The sequence below is a fragment of the Myotis lucifugus genome, unplaced genomic scaffold (assembly GCF_000147115.1).
Source record: "Myotis lucifugus unplaced genomic scaffold, Myoluc2.0 scaffold_5, whole genome shotgun sequence".
Lineage (NCBI taxonomy): Eukaryota > Metazoa > Chordata > Mammalia > Chiroptera > Vespertilionidae > Myotis > Myotis lucifugus.
Window position 1 is genome coordinate 4,879,165 of NW_005871053.1, and position 18,621 is coordinate 4,897,785.

The window sequence follows — 18,621 nt, forward strand, 5'->3', positions numbered from 1 at the left end:
ATTCTTTTGTTGCTAATCACATTTTTTCTTTTAGACTGAACTCTTTTGTTGTTAATATTTTTACCAATGATGCAGTTTGAATGATCAAAGCACCTCAAATGATATATTTAAGTATGATTAAAATGTCCTTGACTAGGAAGAAATTTTGCTTCCTTTCTCAGTTTTGACTTCAGTTTCTATTATTAGAGGATGTATGAAATTTAATGACCATTTTCTCATTTTTTTATCATATGACCAGATAAAGAAAGAAACTAGGAAAACAGTGGTACCTAAAGTTATAGTTGCCACACCCAAAGTCAAAGAACAAGATTTAGTGTCAAGAAGTAGAGAAGGCATCACTACCAAGAGAGAGCAAATTCAAATAACTCAGGAAAAGGTGAATATAGATATTTGAAACGGGAAAGGTTTATCTTTAGACTGATTTCTAGTAAATAATAACTATGATGTGATATGAATTATTAATCTTTATTTTCCTTTTTGGATCCCAAATTAAAAACAAAATGGTAACTGTGTGATGGCTTACCATTAATTTTATTTGCACATTTGATTTTCATCTATCTGTAACATTTACAATTCATTTTATTCACCACTATTCTTTGCATGAAGAAGCAATATATAGAGTCATCTGGAGTGTTTTATAGTTAATATTTCTAAATTTTGTGATTCCCACTCCATGTGTGCAAATATTGTCAAGTGAAAGCTAACTTCTCTTAACCCTGAATAACTAGGAGGGGTGGACGGGTCATACCATGGGTGTCTGAACTTCTGTACAATTTGAACCTTGATTTTACTGTAATAATCAGATGAGAAAGGAAGCTGAGAAAACCGCCTTGTCTACAATAGCAGTTGCTACTGCTAAAGCCAAAGAACAAGAAACAATACTGAGAACTAGAGAAGGAATGGCTACTAGACAAGAACAAATCCAAGTTACTCATGGAAAGGTGACTATTCCAAGTGTGAAATCCCCTATTATAATACATTAATATCAAATCTCAGAATTTCTTATGTATGAGACACTATTAACCTAATTTATTTTTAGATGATTAAACTATTAGAAACTAAAAAGCCGAATTATTTATTATTGTTAATATTACTACATTATTATTTCCCCACTGATCTCTTCACTGTTATTTTCCATTTTTTATTAACATCTAGCAATTCTCCAGAAGTTGATGATTGAAATTGCATGCAGGCTAATTTTAATATACTCCATGAACATAAAACTATATATATATACACACATATATATATATGCGCGTGTGTGTGTGTGTGTGTGTGTGTGTATATATATATATATATATATATATATGATGAATCTTACTGACTGTCAAGAAGATGTATGTTTTGAAGGGGTCATAAATTCAGTATATTACTTTGTAGAGTGTGGACTTATTTCAGAAAATTACCGCCGTTTTCTTCATGTGAAACATTATATTTTTTCCCTCTGTAAATATCAGCTGAGAAAAGAAGCTGAGAAAATGATAGTGCCTGCTGTAGTAGTTCCCACTAAAGCTAAATAAGATGTAATATTAAAATCTAGAGAAGAAATTATCCAACCAGAATAAATGCACATAAGCCATGAAAATGTTATTTGTAGCTATGAAATTTCTGTGAATTAACTTATTTCCCATGACTCATTTACCCCACATGAGCTAGTTACCTAATTTTATTCTTTATTGTTAATACAGTGTTTAGAAATCAACAACTAAAGGTTTTCAATTTCTTTAGTATCATGGTTGAGTCCTGTCTGTATTTCCTTCAGTTTTGTTTTCTATCTCTACATATTTGGGTGTTTTTTTTCCCTAAAACATGACTTAAAATTAGCTTTTTAAACATTTATCCAAGACTAATATTATATGCCATATCAGCCTTTCAGAATCCTCATAGATGATAGAAATTCCAATAGGTAACATACTTCATGAGTGACGATATTTGAATTTTTGTTATTTCTGAGTCACATAAATTTGACTATCTTACTTTTGTTGTTAAAAAATAGCTAATAATGGAAGCTGAAAAAGTGTCTAGACCCAAAGTAATTATTACCACTGCAAAACCTACTGAACCAGACACATTGCCAAGGACTAGAGAAGGATTTGCTACTAAGCAAGAACAAATACATCTTCGTGAAGAGATGAAAACTGATGCTGTGGAGGTGAAAAGCATTGTTTCATCCCATTTCATCATCAGCTCTTATAACCTTTCATCTGTCATGAGTCATTGTGGTCCTGGTGTTCCATTTAACAAAACATTAGAGATGAGATCCAGTGCAGTTCCTCTGTGGAACAGTTAACCTTTCCATTTGTGAAAAGCCAGATTAAATAACACTTCTCTTTGTGTCTCCTAAATTAATTCTCACTATTTAACTGGTATGATTTGGGGTCTTTGGTTCAATGAGTGATGTTAGGATCCACTAAGAAACAAAAGCAGCTACAAGCATAGAGTATGCATTTTTAGTTGTCCACCAATGGCATATGTACAAGGACTTGGTGTACATTAACTCTAGAAAAAAATACATAGGTGCTTCCCTAATTTAAGATATCATACTATAATTAAGATTCCTTTTATATGTGTGTAAGTTTTATAACAAGATCTGTATATTTCAGTTGGCAAAAGATCATTTCTTTGAGTCTATTTTCTCATTTTTAAAACTAAAATGCAACCTGATCACTTTGTAGATTGGTTGAAAGGTTCAAATGAGATATAATGTAAATGCAATCACTCTACGAGCAAAGTTATAGATATAAGATAATATAAACATTATCTATTATCTGTTGAAGATGTTAACATTTCAAACATCTGCAAAATTAAGGTCAACTAATGGCCTATACGGTTCAAAGAAAAAAGAAATAAGCAGATGAACAAACTTCACCTAAATCTCACATATATTTTACAGTTTCTTCTAAAATGCAATCTAGATTGAAGATGGTATTTGTAATTCTTCAAGGCAGGTTAATTAGAGTGTATCTTCCTAGAAGGAAGCACTAGATCACAAACAGCTCAATTCCATCTAAAAAAAAAACCCTCATTTTTATCTTAAATGGCTCAGATAACAATTTTAACAGTCATACAGGTAGCATACTTGGAAAACATTTCAGATGCAATCCAGATTCTATTCACAGCAGTAGAAAAGAAAACTGGCCATGAATAAAATATTCCAGCATTACTTTGAAAGAGCACTGATGGACATGGCAATGTGATTTTTACAATATGCTTTTTCCAAGTATTGTATAGAATCCATCTTTAAAAGAAAAACCCCCGTCCTGGCCGGTGTGGCTTAGTTGGTTGAGCATCTTCCCGTACACCAAAAGGTTGCCAGTTCAATTCCTGGTTAGAACACTTGCCTGGGTTGCCAGGCTGGATCCCCAGTAGGGGGCATGCAAGAGGCAGCTGATCCATGTTTCGCTATCACATTGATGTTTTTCTCTCCCTCTCTCTTGCTCTCTTTTTAAAAATCAATACAAAAATCTTTTTAAAAAAGAGAAACTCCTTTGCAAACTGTTCCCATTTATGTTAATCAAATTCATCGAAATGAGAAAACATCATTTGTTTCCTTCTTCCTGTTAATTCCCAGAAATAATGAAAGTAAATTGAACTTCTATAGGAAAATTTGTTCTCTTGAATACAAATATAACACTTTTTTATGTTTATCACAATATCTTCGTTTGTGTGTTTTAAGAGAGATATTTTCTTATAGATTAAAAAATTCTCATCTCTGCAGAATCATAAGTAAATTAATGTGCTTTTCTGTGTGTTCGTGAGCTTTCATGTTATCTCAGATCTGCATGCACTGTACAACTTTGCGGCAACTGATTTCTCTGGGTGGCATTGGAGTACACTTTTGTCATCACTGTCATTGTGTCAACAACACAAGACTAAATGGTTGAGAAGATAACAAAAAGAATCAATGAAGATAACCTGCCCCAAAGTTCTGATTTCTCAAGGGCTAATTGACTGCCTCAGACATAATGCTTGACAAACTCAAAATCTTCTTACTATTGTATGTACATGTTGTGTTGTCCTATGTTGTGTGTGATGTAATGTCCAGTCTAAATAAGCAGTTGTATACAGAGTATATCTAACTAGATGTCCATACATTATAATAACCAGTGAATACTAAGTTCTTAAGTGCATTTATGAGTTATATTTCTAGAGACATTAACATAGCCATATAACATGGGTGCCCTCTGACTATCATGCCGTTAGGCATTCATCTGCTCTCCTAGGAGAAGGCCCAGCCTGACTTTGACATGACTGTGTATTAATTGTGGAAACCTTGTTTCCAGGTGGACGCTGGGAAAAGGGCAGAAGCTGTAGCAACAGTTGTTGCTGCAGTCGACCAGGCCCGTGTCAGAGAGCCCAGAGAGCCTGGGCATCTTGAAGAATCGTATGCTCAGCAGACTACATTAGAGTATGGCTATAAGGAGCATGTTTCTGCCACAAAGATAGCTGAGCAACCCCAGCGTCCAGCCTCAGAACCCCAGGTTGTCTCTAAAGCAGTCAAGCCTAGAGTGATCCAAGCTCCTTCTGAGACTCATATCACAACTACTGATCAAATGGGAATGCATATATCATCACAGGTGAGTCTGAACTTGCTGCTTTTTAATACCGTGGGAAAGCAAGTGTCACCTCTGTGATCATCTGGCGAACAGTGCTATCACTGAGTTTCATTTCACTGCAGATCAAGCAAACTACAGATGTAACAACTGAAAGATTAGTCCATGTGGATAAACGCCCCCGCACCGCAAGCCCTCACTTTACCGTTTCAAAGATTTCTGTTCCTAAAACAGAACATGGATATGAGGTAAGAAGTTAACAAGCATGAGGAAGAAATGTTTGGCTCAAAGGAACTAAGCATCTAATGTGTGATATAAAGTTATCTTTGGTATAGGCCAGTGGTCGGCAAACCATGGCTTGAAAGCCACATGCGGCTCTTTGGCCCCTTGAGTGTGGCTCTTCCACAAAATACCACGTGCGGACGCGCACGTACAGTGCGATTGAAACTTCGTGGCCCATGCGCAGTAGTCGGTTTTCGGCCTGGGCGAGTCTATTTTGAAGAAGTGGCGTTAGAAGAAGTGGGGGGTGTCGGGCGGGCGGGCAACAGGAGAGACGGCGCAGGCGGCCGCGGGATACGCAGCGCGGGGGAGCTACATTGGTTTGAGGTACATTCGCTGAGGTTGACCCCTTCCAACTCTCCCATCCACACTCGTCTATCTGAAACAAGTATTCAAGACGAGTGTGGATGGGAGAGTTGGAAGGGGTCGACCTCAGCGAACATACCTCAATAGATTGAGGACGTTTTTAGCAAAGGCCAGCTTAGGAGGACCCTAATTAAGTTAATAACAATGTACCTACCTATATAGTTTAAGTTTAAAAAATTTGGCTCTCAAAAGAAATTTCAATCGTTGTACTGTTGATATTGGCTCTGTTGACTAAAGAGTTTGCCGACCACTGGTATAGGCCAATGTGGCCTCTTTTTGTTAGTGTCCATTTGCATTAAGAGTGGACTCAGAGCCCCTAAGGTTTGGTCTCTGACACTTGCCCTGCAGGGTGAGCCTGGAGTAGCAGGTGGTTATCTCACCACTCTGAAGAGACAAAAATTCATGCAGGCTTCTCTTTGTTTCACATTCTGTAATTATACCATTTACTTTTCCTTATGTTATGAGACATTTCAGAGTAACTTAACTGAGAATGTATATAAATACTAAAGACAGATATTGAGAAATCATATAGTTGTATCCTCAGTATAACAATATGAAGAGGTGGAATTGTGTGGTGGTTGGATTGGATTGTGGAGTCAAACAGCCTTGAATTTAGTGTCCTGGCTCTGCCCCTTCTACGCTCTGTCATCGGGGCAACTTAATACATGGAAAACCCTTCACAAGGGGACAGCACATACTAACCCTCAACATTTGTAAACTCTTGTTCTTATTGTACACATCCAAGACATAGAATCCAAAGCCTGTATGCTTTCAAAGAATTGTAAGGTACATTTGATACCTATATTTGGGATAGTCCCAAATTACTATTGAAATCGAATAATCACAGAGAGCAACAGAATAAAAACAGTAAGGAAGCCTTAAATTACTTCTCTGATTGTCTACATTTTCACCTTTCAAATAGATTTGTGGCTGAAACATCAATGTGCTATTGTAAAGTAGTTCTTAGGAATTTACCAAGTATTTTAATAATTTCTTGACTTTGAATAGCTCACTGTGGTATTTTCAAATGCAGCATTGGGATGATTGAGTGAAAATTCTTGACTGAGCTTTAGAAGACCCTCAGTTCCTTTATGATAAGAATGTAAAATAGGGAGTTCTTAGTACAACTCTTTAAGAAAGATATTTTCAATATATTTCACAAAGTGGCAGGAATGACAGTGAGCTTTATAACTGGCTTATGTCTGACTTTTCACTCATTCTAAAGTGATAATGGGAACATTAAAAAAAATGGACCAAAAAAAAAATAGACTGAGACTCACAACAGAAATCCTAGTGGCAACGCACTTCTAAATGATGACTTGGATGACAGTTAAGTGACTTTATTTTCTGACTTCATTTCCACTTAAGGCATCAATAGCCGGTAGCGCTATTGCTACTTTACAAAAAGAGTTGTCAGCCACATCTTCTTCTCAGAAGATTACCAAATCCGTGAAGGCACCCACTGTGAGGCCTGGTGAGACCAGAGTGAGAGCAGAGCCCACCCCCTCCCCCCAGTTCCCCTTCGCTGACACACCAGAGACTTACAAGAGTCAAGCTGGCATTGAAGTGAAAAAGGAAGTAGGGGTGAGCATCACTGGTACCACAGTCCGCGAAGAGCGCTTCGAAGTACTTCATGGGCGTGAGGCCAAGGTTGGTCCCCGGATTGCATGCTCTTTCTCACACATCCCTATGAATCACGGCCAGACACTCAGCAGTTTGCACTACAGAAGTAGTCAGCTGGGTGTCTTGCCTTCCTCCTTTACTATATTCAAACTTAACTTTAGTGGGACAGAGCTCTTTTTCTCAACTTATTTTTATAATTTTGCATGAGCTAAGTGTTTGTGAGATTTCCCTGGTTTCATGGGCATTTTGTAAATATCCTTTGTAAAAATCATAGGTAACAGAAACAGCAAGAGTTCCTGCACCTGCAGAAATCCCCGTCACTCCACCAACTTTGGTCTCGGTGAGTAAAGAAGCTGATGGTGTTGGACCATGTGCATATCTGGGCACATCATTTTAAAATGTGCAAAGATCATTTTCTCAAACTGGAAAATAGCATTAGTGAGTTTACAAATGCTAAGTTTAAGACCATACACTATTTGGAAAGAGAATGGGAGATTCTGTGTGGCAACCATGGATCATGTAGTCAACAGATTTAGTGAATTTCTATTATGTGTAAGGCATTTGAGCAGCAGTTCTCAACCCGTGAGTCATGACCCCTTTGGCGGCTGAACGACCCTTTCACAGGGGTCGCCTAAGACCATCCTTCATATCAGATATTTACATTATGATTCATAACAGTAGCAACATTACAGTTATGAAGTAGCAATGAAAATAATTTTATGGTTGGGTCACAACATGAGGAACTGTATTTAAAGGGCCAGAAGGTTGAGAACCACTGCATTAGAGAAAAGTATGGAGATATATAAAGAGAGATGTAGCCTTCTGAAACCTTTGCCCAACTGTCAGGGAAAATGTCCAAAACAAGCAAGATAAAATGCAGGCAGTGATAAGCACCTCGACAGAGGGGTGATCACGAGGAAGGATCAATTACTTAGAACTGGGGAGAGCTTGGAAAGCTTTGTTGAAGAGGCAGCACATGCTGCTGAGCCTTCGGGCTTTGTTAAGATCTGAGTATGTGAGAATCACAGAGGGTATGGAGTTACCCCGCTGTGTGGCATTAATACAATTCCACCTTACCAATTCGGAAACACCTTGCATTTATTTCAACTTGGGGATATTCCCATTTCCAAAGGAATCTCTGCTAACATTTCAAGAGTCCCGATCTTAAAAAACCATTTATGGCAATTAGAATGTACTTCAAACCCCCCACATAGGCCATAACATATAGAGATGATTGATGAAAATGCACACTTATCAATATTATATTCTTTCTTTCTCTCTTCAGGGCTTAAAAAATGTGACTGTTATAGAAGGTGAATCCGTCACCTTAGAGTGCCACATCTCTGGATACCCATCCCCGAAAGTGACATGGTACAGGGAAGACTACCAAATAGAAAGTTCCATTGATTTCCAGATAACCTTCCAGAGTGGAATCGCTCGTCTTATGATTCGGGAAGCCTTTGCAGAAGACAGCGGGCGATTTACTTGCAGTGCTGTGAACGAGGCTGGGACCGTCAGCACATCCTGTTACCTCGCTGTGCAGGGTGAGTGGCCATACTCCCATGTCCTTGCACACATACTGTCACTCACTCATCACTCCCAGCTGACACTTCCTTACACAATAGGGTCTCTGCACACTTCCCAGTGGTGTCCCATTTTGGAACTGGGGGAGTAGGTTATGGAGTCAACTTAAATTGTTATGCTAAGCAGGGGTCACCAACAAAATGGACTAAGTGCCTGACTTTAATGAGAAACTTCTATCTTTTTCCAGTGTCAGAAGAGTTTGAAAAAGAAACCACAACCGTGACTGAGAAATTTACCACAGAAGAGAAACGGTAAAACATTGTTTTGTTAATGAGCTTTCTTTCTAGTCAACCTTTGAACAACAGGGATTTAAATGTATGGGTTCACTTACACATGGATGTTTTTCAATAAATACAGTTAGCCCTTGTGTCCATTAGGTTTCGCATCTGCATATTCAACCAACTTGGAATCAAAAACAGTATTTTCACATTCCCAACCACAGGTTCCCAATGGTGAATTGAAAATTCTATTTTCAATCTGGTTGGTTGCATCTGTGAATTTGAAACCTGTGGATAGGAAAAGCTGAATTTAGGGTCAAAAGATATACATGGCCCTAGCCGGTTTGGCTCAGTGGATAGAGCGTCGGCCTGCAGACTGAAGGGTCCCAAGTTCCATTCCAGTTAAGGGCACATGCCAGGCTGTGGGCTCTATCCCAAGTTGGGGACGTGCAGGAGGCAGCCAATCAATGATTCTCTCTCATCATTGATGTTTTTATCTTTCTCCCTCCTTCTCCCTTCCTCTTTGAAATCAATAGAATATATGGGTTTTTTTTTTTAAAGTTATACATGAATTGCACGGTGGCCCCTAAGCCCACTTTGTTCAAGAGTCAATATATAGTCCTGATCTTTTTCAGTCCCTTTAGTATTAGAAAATTACAGTCCAGAAGCTAATGTGAGGAAATTCTATTCCCAGCTTTATGGAGTCAAGAGATGTGGTAATGACTGACACTAGCATCATGGAAGACCGAGCAGAGCCTGGAGAACCTGCTGCTCCTTTCTTCATTTCAAAACCAGTGGTCCAGAAACTGGTAGAAGGAGGGAGTGTGGTATTTGAATGCCAGGTTGGCGGCAACCCAAAGCCCCATGTCTACTGGAAAAAGTCTGGGGTTCCTCTAACCTCTGGATATAGGTATGTTAATGGCTGAATGGTATAGAGTTCTCTGATTTGCATGATATGTATATGGAGCCTAGAGAGAAGTAGAATATACTTCCAGCACCATTCCCTGAAGGTAGGCTCTTTCACTATGGAGCCTTCATTGTGTATTTTCACATGTTTGTACAAAGTCTTATTGAAAAACAAAGCCATGTGACAAAGTGGATAGAAGATATATTTCTTTATATTCTAGTTTGATTCATTTATAGGGCTAGGGAAATAGAAAAATGTATATTTTGACAGGTATTTACACACACACACACACACACACACACTTTTCCTGAAAGAATCTGAGACAATTTTTAACAAAAACATGTAATTAAGTCACTAAATGATAAGAGAATAAGGGTCATGTGATGAATAAGAAAGATAGTTATACATGAAAAGTAATGCTAATAAATTTGCTACAATTAAACATATTTGCAGCCACTTATTTCCATATATCTGGTTCTGGTAGTATTATATTATATTATTTATTTTAAAGAGTGTTCATGTCCCTCATTACTCATGTCCATGGATTTTCCACAATTTTCAGCTATCTGATAGTTGTTTTCTATGGTAGGGCTTCGTCACATGCTTAGGATCATGGAATTTTATAGCACAGATCCACACAAGGGTTATTTTAGTCACATAAGGATTATTATATGACTGAAATTTTTTTTTGTTTATTTCCATAAAGACACAAAGTGATTTACAACAAACAAACCGGTGAATGCAAACTGGTGATTTCAATGACTTTTGCCGATGATGCTGGAGAATACACTATTGTTATTCGCAATAAGCATGGAGAAACTTCTGCATCTGCCTCCTTGCTTGGAGAAGGTCAGTGCAACTCTAAATAGTACCTATGTGCATGATAAGAGCACAAACACATGGAGGTAGCAGGGCTGTGTGTTTGTGGAAAGGCCCGTTGCAGTACCCTGGTTCTGATACTGGTTCTGTCTCAATCGCTCCCCTTCTTTGCCTCAGCCATATAGGAAATATTTTTTATTTTTTAGCTTTCTAAATCTTTGTTATTGAAAGTATTACATATGTCCCATATTCCCCCACCCCAATGACCCCTTCTAACCCACCACTGCCTCCTGCCCAGGCCTTTACCACACTATCATCTGTGTCCATGGGTTATGCATCTATGCATACAAGTTCTTTGGTTGATCTCTTCCCACCCACCCATCCCCGCCTTCCCTCTGAGATTCGACAGTCCATTCCATGCTTCTATGTCTCTGGATCTATTTTGTTCATCAGTTTATGTTGTTCATTAGATTCCACATCTGAGTGAGATCATGTGATACTTATCTTTCTCTGACTGGCTTATTCCATGTAACATGATACTCTCCAGGCCTCAAAAACCATACTGGTGTTGAACTTCTAAGTTTCTAGTAATATTTTCTATTTGGTGGCATTCATTTGTTGCATATCATGCCTTTGACGATGAAGGGATTCTAAATACAGTTGACTCCCAGACCCAGTCAGATAGATAATATCAGTGAGCACAAGGAAGACAATGGCAAGCTGGAGAGTATATGCCCTGTCTCAAGGGGGCAGTAGTGTCCTGTCTCTAGTGCAGCGGTTCTCAACCTGTGGGTCACGACCCCTTTGGGGTCGAACGACCCTTTCACAGGGGTCGCTTAAGACCATCGGAAAACATATATATAATTATATATTGTTTTTGTGATTAATCACTATGCTTTAATTATGTTCAATTTGTAACAATGAAAATACATTCTGCATATCAGTAGCAAAATTACAGTTATGAAGTAGCAACGAAAATAATTTTATGGTTGGGAGTCACCACAACATGAGGAACTGTATTAAAGGGTCACGGCATTGAGAAGGTTGAGAACCACTGCTCTAGTGTGTTATTGCCAGGCACACTTGTACCAGGCTCCATGTTGCTAGAGTTTCTGATATTTTATAGAAAAGCTGGAAATCATGATTTTCAAAATTTGTAAGTAATTTGAAAAAAAGAAATGTAATAGCATTCAGGCCAAACAAAATGTATGTGTGAATCACCATTATCTTTGTTTAGCTGTTCACGTTTACAGTGGGCCATCCCTCTGTCTCATTTGATCTGCCAACACCCCTTAAAAGAAGGTTAGGATATTTATCCCCACTTAGCAGATAAAGCACTCAAGACCCAGGAAGGTAAACTAATTGCCAAAAGCCACACAGGAAATTAGAAAGACCTCCAGGGTACATCCCAAAGGATTGACTGCTAATATGAAATTGTTTCTACAATAGTAGGGGCTGGTTTGACTTGTTTGGTTTAGAAAATTCAATCTAATTAATATTTATTGAGTGCTTTGATAGTAAAATTTGGAAAAATCAGTCTTTTGGTTATCAACTTTTCCTAGTGTGGGGCTTGCCTGAGTGAACAATGGGATGAAGGCTTTTACATAAGAACATTAAAAAGTAACTTATGTTCTTAACTCCTAGCTGATTACGACTCACTGATGAAGTCCCAGCAAGAAATGTTTTATCAGACACAAATGACTGCCTTTGTACAAGAACCTAAAGTTGGAGAAACAGCACCTGGATTTGGATATGCTGACTATGAAAAAGAGTATGAAAAAGAACAGGCCTTAATTAGGAAGAAAATGGCCAAAGATACTGTAATGGTCAGAACTTTTGTAGAAGACCAAGTGAGTATAAAAATAATGACCATGTAAAGCCTTTTATAAATTATACTTTCTTCCCATAATCCCCACATTTTTTAAAAATAATTTCATTGTCAACTGATGGGGTCATGTTAGACTGTTATTAATTGGCTCAGATTCACTGCTGACAAGCTTCCTTCATCTTCATGACATGTTGCACCTATGACTTTAGAAACAGATTTCATATACGCAACAAAATATGACTTTAGAAATGGGGATTTTTATATATATGCAGAAAAAGGCAAACACTAGCATGACCATGTTCATTACTGCCAAGATCCCTTTGTTTGTATGATAAACATCTAAACTTTTGTAAGCCACACTCTTAGACTATCATTTACCCAGATACCGCAACATGAACTAGCAAAGTTGATTGTAATGCAGATTAAAAACAAAACAAAGAGCTTTCTAAGATTTTCTCCTAGTTAGAAACTTTCATCAATCCTTATCTCTGAAACTAATATACTTAAAGAATTTCGATCAGTGAGGATATGTCTTTTTAACAAACTATCATCTTTTTTGCTACATAGGAATTCCACATTTCTTCCTTTGAAGAGAGGCTTATTAAAGAAATTGAATACAGGATAATAAAGACTACATTAGAAGAACTTCTTGAAGAAGATGGAGAAGAAAAGATGGCAGTTGACATTTCTGAATCTGAAGCTGTTGAAGCAGGATTTGATTTAAGAATCAAGAATTATAGGATTCTTGAGGGGATGGGTGTTACCTTTCATTGCAAGATGTCTGGCTATCCATTGCCCAAGGTAAAATATAACCATTTATCATACCTCCATGCCACAATAAAGATACAACTAGGTTACACTGTAACTATTTTACCTACATTTAATTCACATGTTCCTATTACTTGCAGATTGCATGGTACAAAGATGGCAAGCGCATTAAGCATGGAGAGAGATACCAAATGGACTTTCTACAAGATGGCAGAGCTAGTCTGCGCATACCTGTTGTTCTTCCAGAAGATGAGGGCATCTATACTGCATTTGCCAGCAACATTAAAGGAAATGCAATCTGCTCCGGGAAATTGTATGTGGAGCCTGCTGCTCCACTCAGTGCTCCGATGTACATACCCACACCTGAGCCAATGAGCAGAATCAGGTAAGACTCATAATAATCTGGGTTGATTAGTATTTAAATTATTTAAAATACTAAATATCCCAGTGGCAAATTGCTATTGTATGTGGGCGGGGGGTTAGGAAGGAGGTTTGGGGTGAAGGCTGAGTGAGACAGCACAGAAACCTGCCAATAATTGCCAAGAGATTTTATTTCTTGCCCCTATGTAAGATGAGCAAAGAATTTTCATTACTGTAGCACACTATTCATTTTGTCAGTGTTATAACTAATAAAATGAAGGCTATAAGGTTTATCTAACATCTTATTTTACATGTTAGCCCTAATTTATACAATAATGCTGCAATATAGGGATTATTATTTCTAGTTTGAACGTGGGAATGCGGAATCTCTGCAATCCTATGAAAACTGCCTCAGTTTACCCAGCCTGTAGGGTTATAGAATCCAAGCCATTCTAGCTACAATGTAAAGATAGGATTTTATTTTCAAATATAATTTTTATGTTTTTCCTCTTGTTGGGTAAGAACATATGTTAATCCAGTAATGGCGAACCTATGACACGTGTGTCAGAGGTGACACACGAACTCATTTTTTTGGTTAATTTTTCTTTGTTAAATGGCATTTAAATATATAAAATAAATATCAAAAATATAAATATTTGTTTTACTATGGTTGCAAATATCAAAAAATTTCTATATATGACACGGCACCAGAGTTAAGTTAGGGTTTTTCAAAATGCTGACACGCCGAGCTCAAAAGGTTCGCCATCACTGTGTTAATCTTTTTTTCTTCTGCATTGGTTTGTTTAACCAACCAATCTTTATTGAGAGGTTTTGGAAGTGGAATCAAAATGGGTTGGTGACTAATTAAGTCAAGGTGGTGGGAAAAAGACAGTATTAAGGATCATTCCAAGATTCTGAGTCCCCAAATACCTGGCTGTGCTAAATGACTACTGACTGGATTGAGGATCTATGAAAAAATATAGTTTGGGGGGCTATGCTAATATATTCCATTTTAGATCCCAGTGGGTTTGAGGTGCCTTCTATAACATACAGAAGTAAATTATAAAATGACATCGATGAACAAGAAATAAAGAGGTTTGTTTATTTTGCTGAATTTTCTCTATGATTCATGAAAATATTGTTTTCCTTTGTTTTCCAGATCTGTCTCTCCACGTTCGGTGAGCAGGTCTCCTATACGCATGTCTCCTGCACGGATGTCCCCGGCACGGATGTCCCCTGCCAGAATGTCCCCTGGACGTAGGCTGGAGGAAACAGATGAGGCACAACTCGAGAGACTGTATAAGCCAGTCTTTGTGTTAAAGCCTGCTTCTTTCAAATGTTTACAAGGACAAACTGCCAGATTTGACTTAAAGGTTGTGGGTCGACCTATGCCAGAGACCTTCTGGTTTCATAATGGTGAGTATGATACGTTTCTGCTCACAAATTCTTAACCCCCAAAATAAGCTTATCTGTGTTGCCCAACAATTAAAAAAAATGATTTTAACCATCTGTTTTCTTTTTCATTTATTTTTTGACAGGCGAGCAAGTTATCAATGACTATACCCATAAAGTGGTCATTAAAGAAGATGGTACCCAGTCACTGATTATTGTCCCGACAGCACCCAGTGATTCTGGGGAATGGACCGTGGTTGCCCAAAACAGGGCAGGCAAATCTTCAATTTCAGTGACTTTAACTGTGGAAGGTATTTGCTTTTAAAATAAAAAAGAAATCACCTTATCGCTTGGGTTTTTTAAACAGGTATGTCAGCCCTGTTCACTCTAAATCATGACCCCTCTCTCTTTCAGCTGTGGAACATCAGGTTAAACCAGTGTTTGTGGAAAAACTGAGAAATGTCAACATAAAGGAGGGTGCCCGACTTGAAATGAAAGTCAGAGCTACGGGTAACCCTAACCCTGACATCGTATGGTTGAAAAACAGTGAAATCATTGTACCTCATAAATATCCAAAAATCAGGTAAGTTTGCTTGGGAATAATATAACTAAGTCCATTCTGCAAATCCAATAACCAAGGAAGCAACTACTACTTCTGTATGAGTGATGGTTTTTGTTTTTTGTTTGTTTGTTTTTTAGAATTGAAGGAACCAAGGGTGAAGCTGCCCTTAAAATTGATTCCACTGTCAGCCAGGATTCTGCCTGGTATACTGCAACTGCTATTAATAAGGCTGGCCGAGATACTACAAGATGCAAAGTAAATGTGGAAGTTGAGTTTGCAGAGCCTGAACCAGAGAGAAGATTAATCATCCCACGAGGGACATATAGAGCAAAGGAAATTGCAGCCCCAGAACTGGAGCCCTTGCATTTGCGATATGGTCAAGAGCAATGGGAGGAGGGTGACCTCTACGACAAAGAGAAACAACAGAAACCATTTTTTAAGAAAAAACTCACTTCCTTAAGACTCAAGCGCTTTGGGCCTGCCCACTTTGAATGCAGGCTAACACCAATTGGTGACCCAACGATGGTGGTGGAATGGCTCCACGATGGGAAGCCACTTGAAGCAGCCAACAGGCTTCGTATGATCAATGAATTTGGGTATTGCAGCCTTGATTACGGAGTTGCATATTCTAGAGACAGCGGCATCATCACTTGCAGAGCCACTAACAAATACGGAACAGATCACACATCTGCTACCCTTATTGTTAAAGATGAGAAAAGTCTTGTGGAAGAAACTCAATTGCCTGAGGGCAGGAAAGGCTTACAGAGAATCGAAGAATTAGAGAGGATGGCTCATGAAGGTGCTCTTACTGGTGTAACGACAGATCAAAAAGAGAAGCAAAAGCCAGACATCGTCTTGTTCCCAGAGCCAGTAAGAGTACTTGAAGGGGAGACTGCTAGATTCCGCTGCCGAGTGACAGGTTACCCTCATCCCAAAGTCAACTGGTACCTCAATGGACAGCTCATCCGCAAAAGCAAAAGGTTCCGAGTTCGCTATGATGGCATTCATTACCTGGACATTGTGGACTGCAAATCATATGATACAGGTGAAGTCAAAGTCACCGCAGAAAATCCTGAAGGTGTGACAGAGCATAAAGTGAAACTTGAGATTGAACAGAGGGAAGATTTTAGGTCTGTCCTTAGGCGAGCTCCTGAACCAAAGCCCGAGTTTCATGTACACGAACCTGGGAAACTTCAGTTTGAGGTACAAAAAGTAGATAGACCTGTTGACACCACCGAAGCCAAGGAAATTGTGAAGTTGAAAAGGGCCGAGCGAATTACCCATGAAAAAGTGTCTGAAGAATCAGAAGAGCTGCGCAGTAAATTCAAGCGCAGAACAGAGGAAGGATATTACGAAGCCATCACTGCTGTCGAGCTCAAGTCTCGCAAAAAGGATGAATCCTATGAAGAACTCCTTAAGAAGACAAAAGATGAACTTCTCCATTGGACCAAAGAGCTAACTGAAGAGGAGAAGAAAGCCCTTGTTGAAGAAGGCAAAATCACTATTCCAACTTTTAAACCTGACAGAATTGAACTAAGTCCTAGCATGGAAGCCCCCAAAATCTTTGAAAGAATCCAAAGCCAAACAGTGGGTCAAGGATCTGATGCACACTTCCGGGTCAGAGTCGTGGGAAAACCAGATCCTGAATGTGAATGGTACAAAAACGGTGTCAAGATTGAACGCTCTGACCGAGTCTACTGGTACTGGCCCGAAGACAATGTTTGTGAACTGGTCATAAGAGATGTGACTTCTGAGGACTCTGCCAGCATCATGGTAAAAGCCATCAACATAGCTGGGGAAACCTCAAGCCACGCATTCTTACTTGTCCAAGGTAATTCAAATTTCGTTCATTTGATGGAGCTCTCTATTTATCCATGAATATTCACTAGTGTATTTCTTTTTATTTTATTTTTCCGTTATTCTAACTTTAAATTTAATGCAATATGTGTGTGTGTTTTCTCCTTTTCTTATAGCCAAGCAATTGATCACTTTCACCCAGGAATTACAAGATGTTGTTGCTAAGGAAAAAGACACCATGGCAACCTTTGAATGTGAAACTTCAGAGCCATTTGTCAAAGTGAAATGGTATAAAGATGGAGTGGAGATTCAGTCGGGAGATAAATACAGGATGCACTCTGACAGGAAGGTTCACTTCCTCTCCATTCTGACCATTGATGCAGCTGATGCTGAAGACTACAGCTGTGTGCTTGTGGAAGATGAAAATGTAAAGACAACTGCCAAACTTATTGTTGAAGGTAATAAATGATTCTTTCAATGTTTACTTAAGTTATAAAGTTAGCCTTAATATCTGAAAAAAATTACCTAGGCAATTTTTCCTTCATATAAAGAATTAATTGGGAATCCTATATAATAAAAGGGTAATATGCAAATTGACTAAACTGCAGAACAACCAGTCGCTATGACACTCACTGACCACCAGGGGGCAGATGCTCAATGCAGAAGCTTCCCCCTGGTGGTCAGTGCGCTCCCATAGGGGGAGCATCACTCAGCCATAAGCCAGGTTCACGGCTGGTGAGTGCAGCTGCAGTGGAGGGAGCCTCTCCTGCCTCCACAGCAGCACTAAGGATGTCTGACTGACATGCTCAGAGGGCTCCTGGACTGCTAGAGGGTGCAGGCTGGGATGAGGGACCGCCCTCTCCCCACCCCAGTGCATGAATGTCATGCACCGGGCCTCTAGTTGGATATAAGCTCTGTAGAAAGAATCATGAACTTATACTATTAATTAAGAATATTGACAATTTGGATTTTTAATAAGCAAGATTTTATACCTTATATTTTAATGTTGTCATTGAAATATAAGTCTGTGCTTTAAAAATAATTTAAAAGTTAAAGTAATTCCTTGTTATTGAATATTTATTTCCCAGACTATCAGCAGGTAGATATTAAGAATATTCCTGATAGTATGGAATAGATAAGAGATATACAAGGAATGCTCCCTATGCTAAGTCTATATGAATAACTCTCCAGAGAAATTAACTTCTTTCTATCTGATACCTCAGGTGCAGTTATTGAATTTGTAAAAGAACTTGAGGACATAGAAGTTCCAGAATCATTTTCAGGAGAGTTAGAGTGCATTATATCCCCAGAAAACATAGAAGGCAAGTGGTATCACAATGACGTGGAACTTAAATCCAATGGCAAATACTCAATTACATCTCGCCGTGGACGTCAGAACCTCACAGTCAAGGATGTGACCAAAGAGGACCAAGGAGAATACAGCTTTGTTGTTGACGGGAAAAAGACCACTTGTAAACTCAAGATGAAACGTAAGTCTTCCCATTCCTTTTGGTCTGCAGGGAGCATCATATGGTTTATTGACAAACAATGATTATAAAACTCAT

General features: G+C 38.6%; 1 protein-coding gene across 1 annotated transcript in view; it reads left to right on the forward strand.

Moving 5' to 3' along the window:
- Positions 1-18,621, forward strand: part of TTN (titin) — a 278,603-nt gene that overhangs the window by 17,554 nt on the left and 242,428 nt on the right. The window contains 19 exon segments of the mRNA XM_023743428.1: positions 239-376; positions 804-941; positions 4,284-4,577; positions 4,679-4,801; positions 6,567-6,848; positions 7,096-7,161; positions 8,107-8,365; positions 8,593-8,656; positions 9,318-9,533; positions 10,237-10,379; positions 11,994-12,199; positions 12,745-12,978; positions 13,086-13,330; positions 14,465-14,721; positions 14,844-15,008; positions 15,112-15,280; positions 15,397-17,090; positions 17,233-17,514; positions 18,280-18,546. Coding sequence (XP_023599196.1) covers positions 239-376; positions 804-941; positions 4,284-4,577; positions 4,679-4,801; positions 6,567-6,848; positions 7,096-7,161; positions 8,107-8,365; positions 8,593-8,656; positions 9,318-9,533; positions 10,237-10,379; positions 11,994-12,199; positions 12,745-12,978; positions 13,086-13,330; positions 14,465-14,721; positions 14,844-15,008; positions 15,112-15,280; positions 15,397-17,090; positions 17,233-17,514; positions 18,280-18,546 — 5,242 coding nt within the window.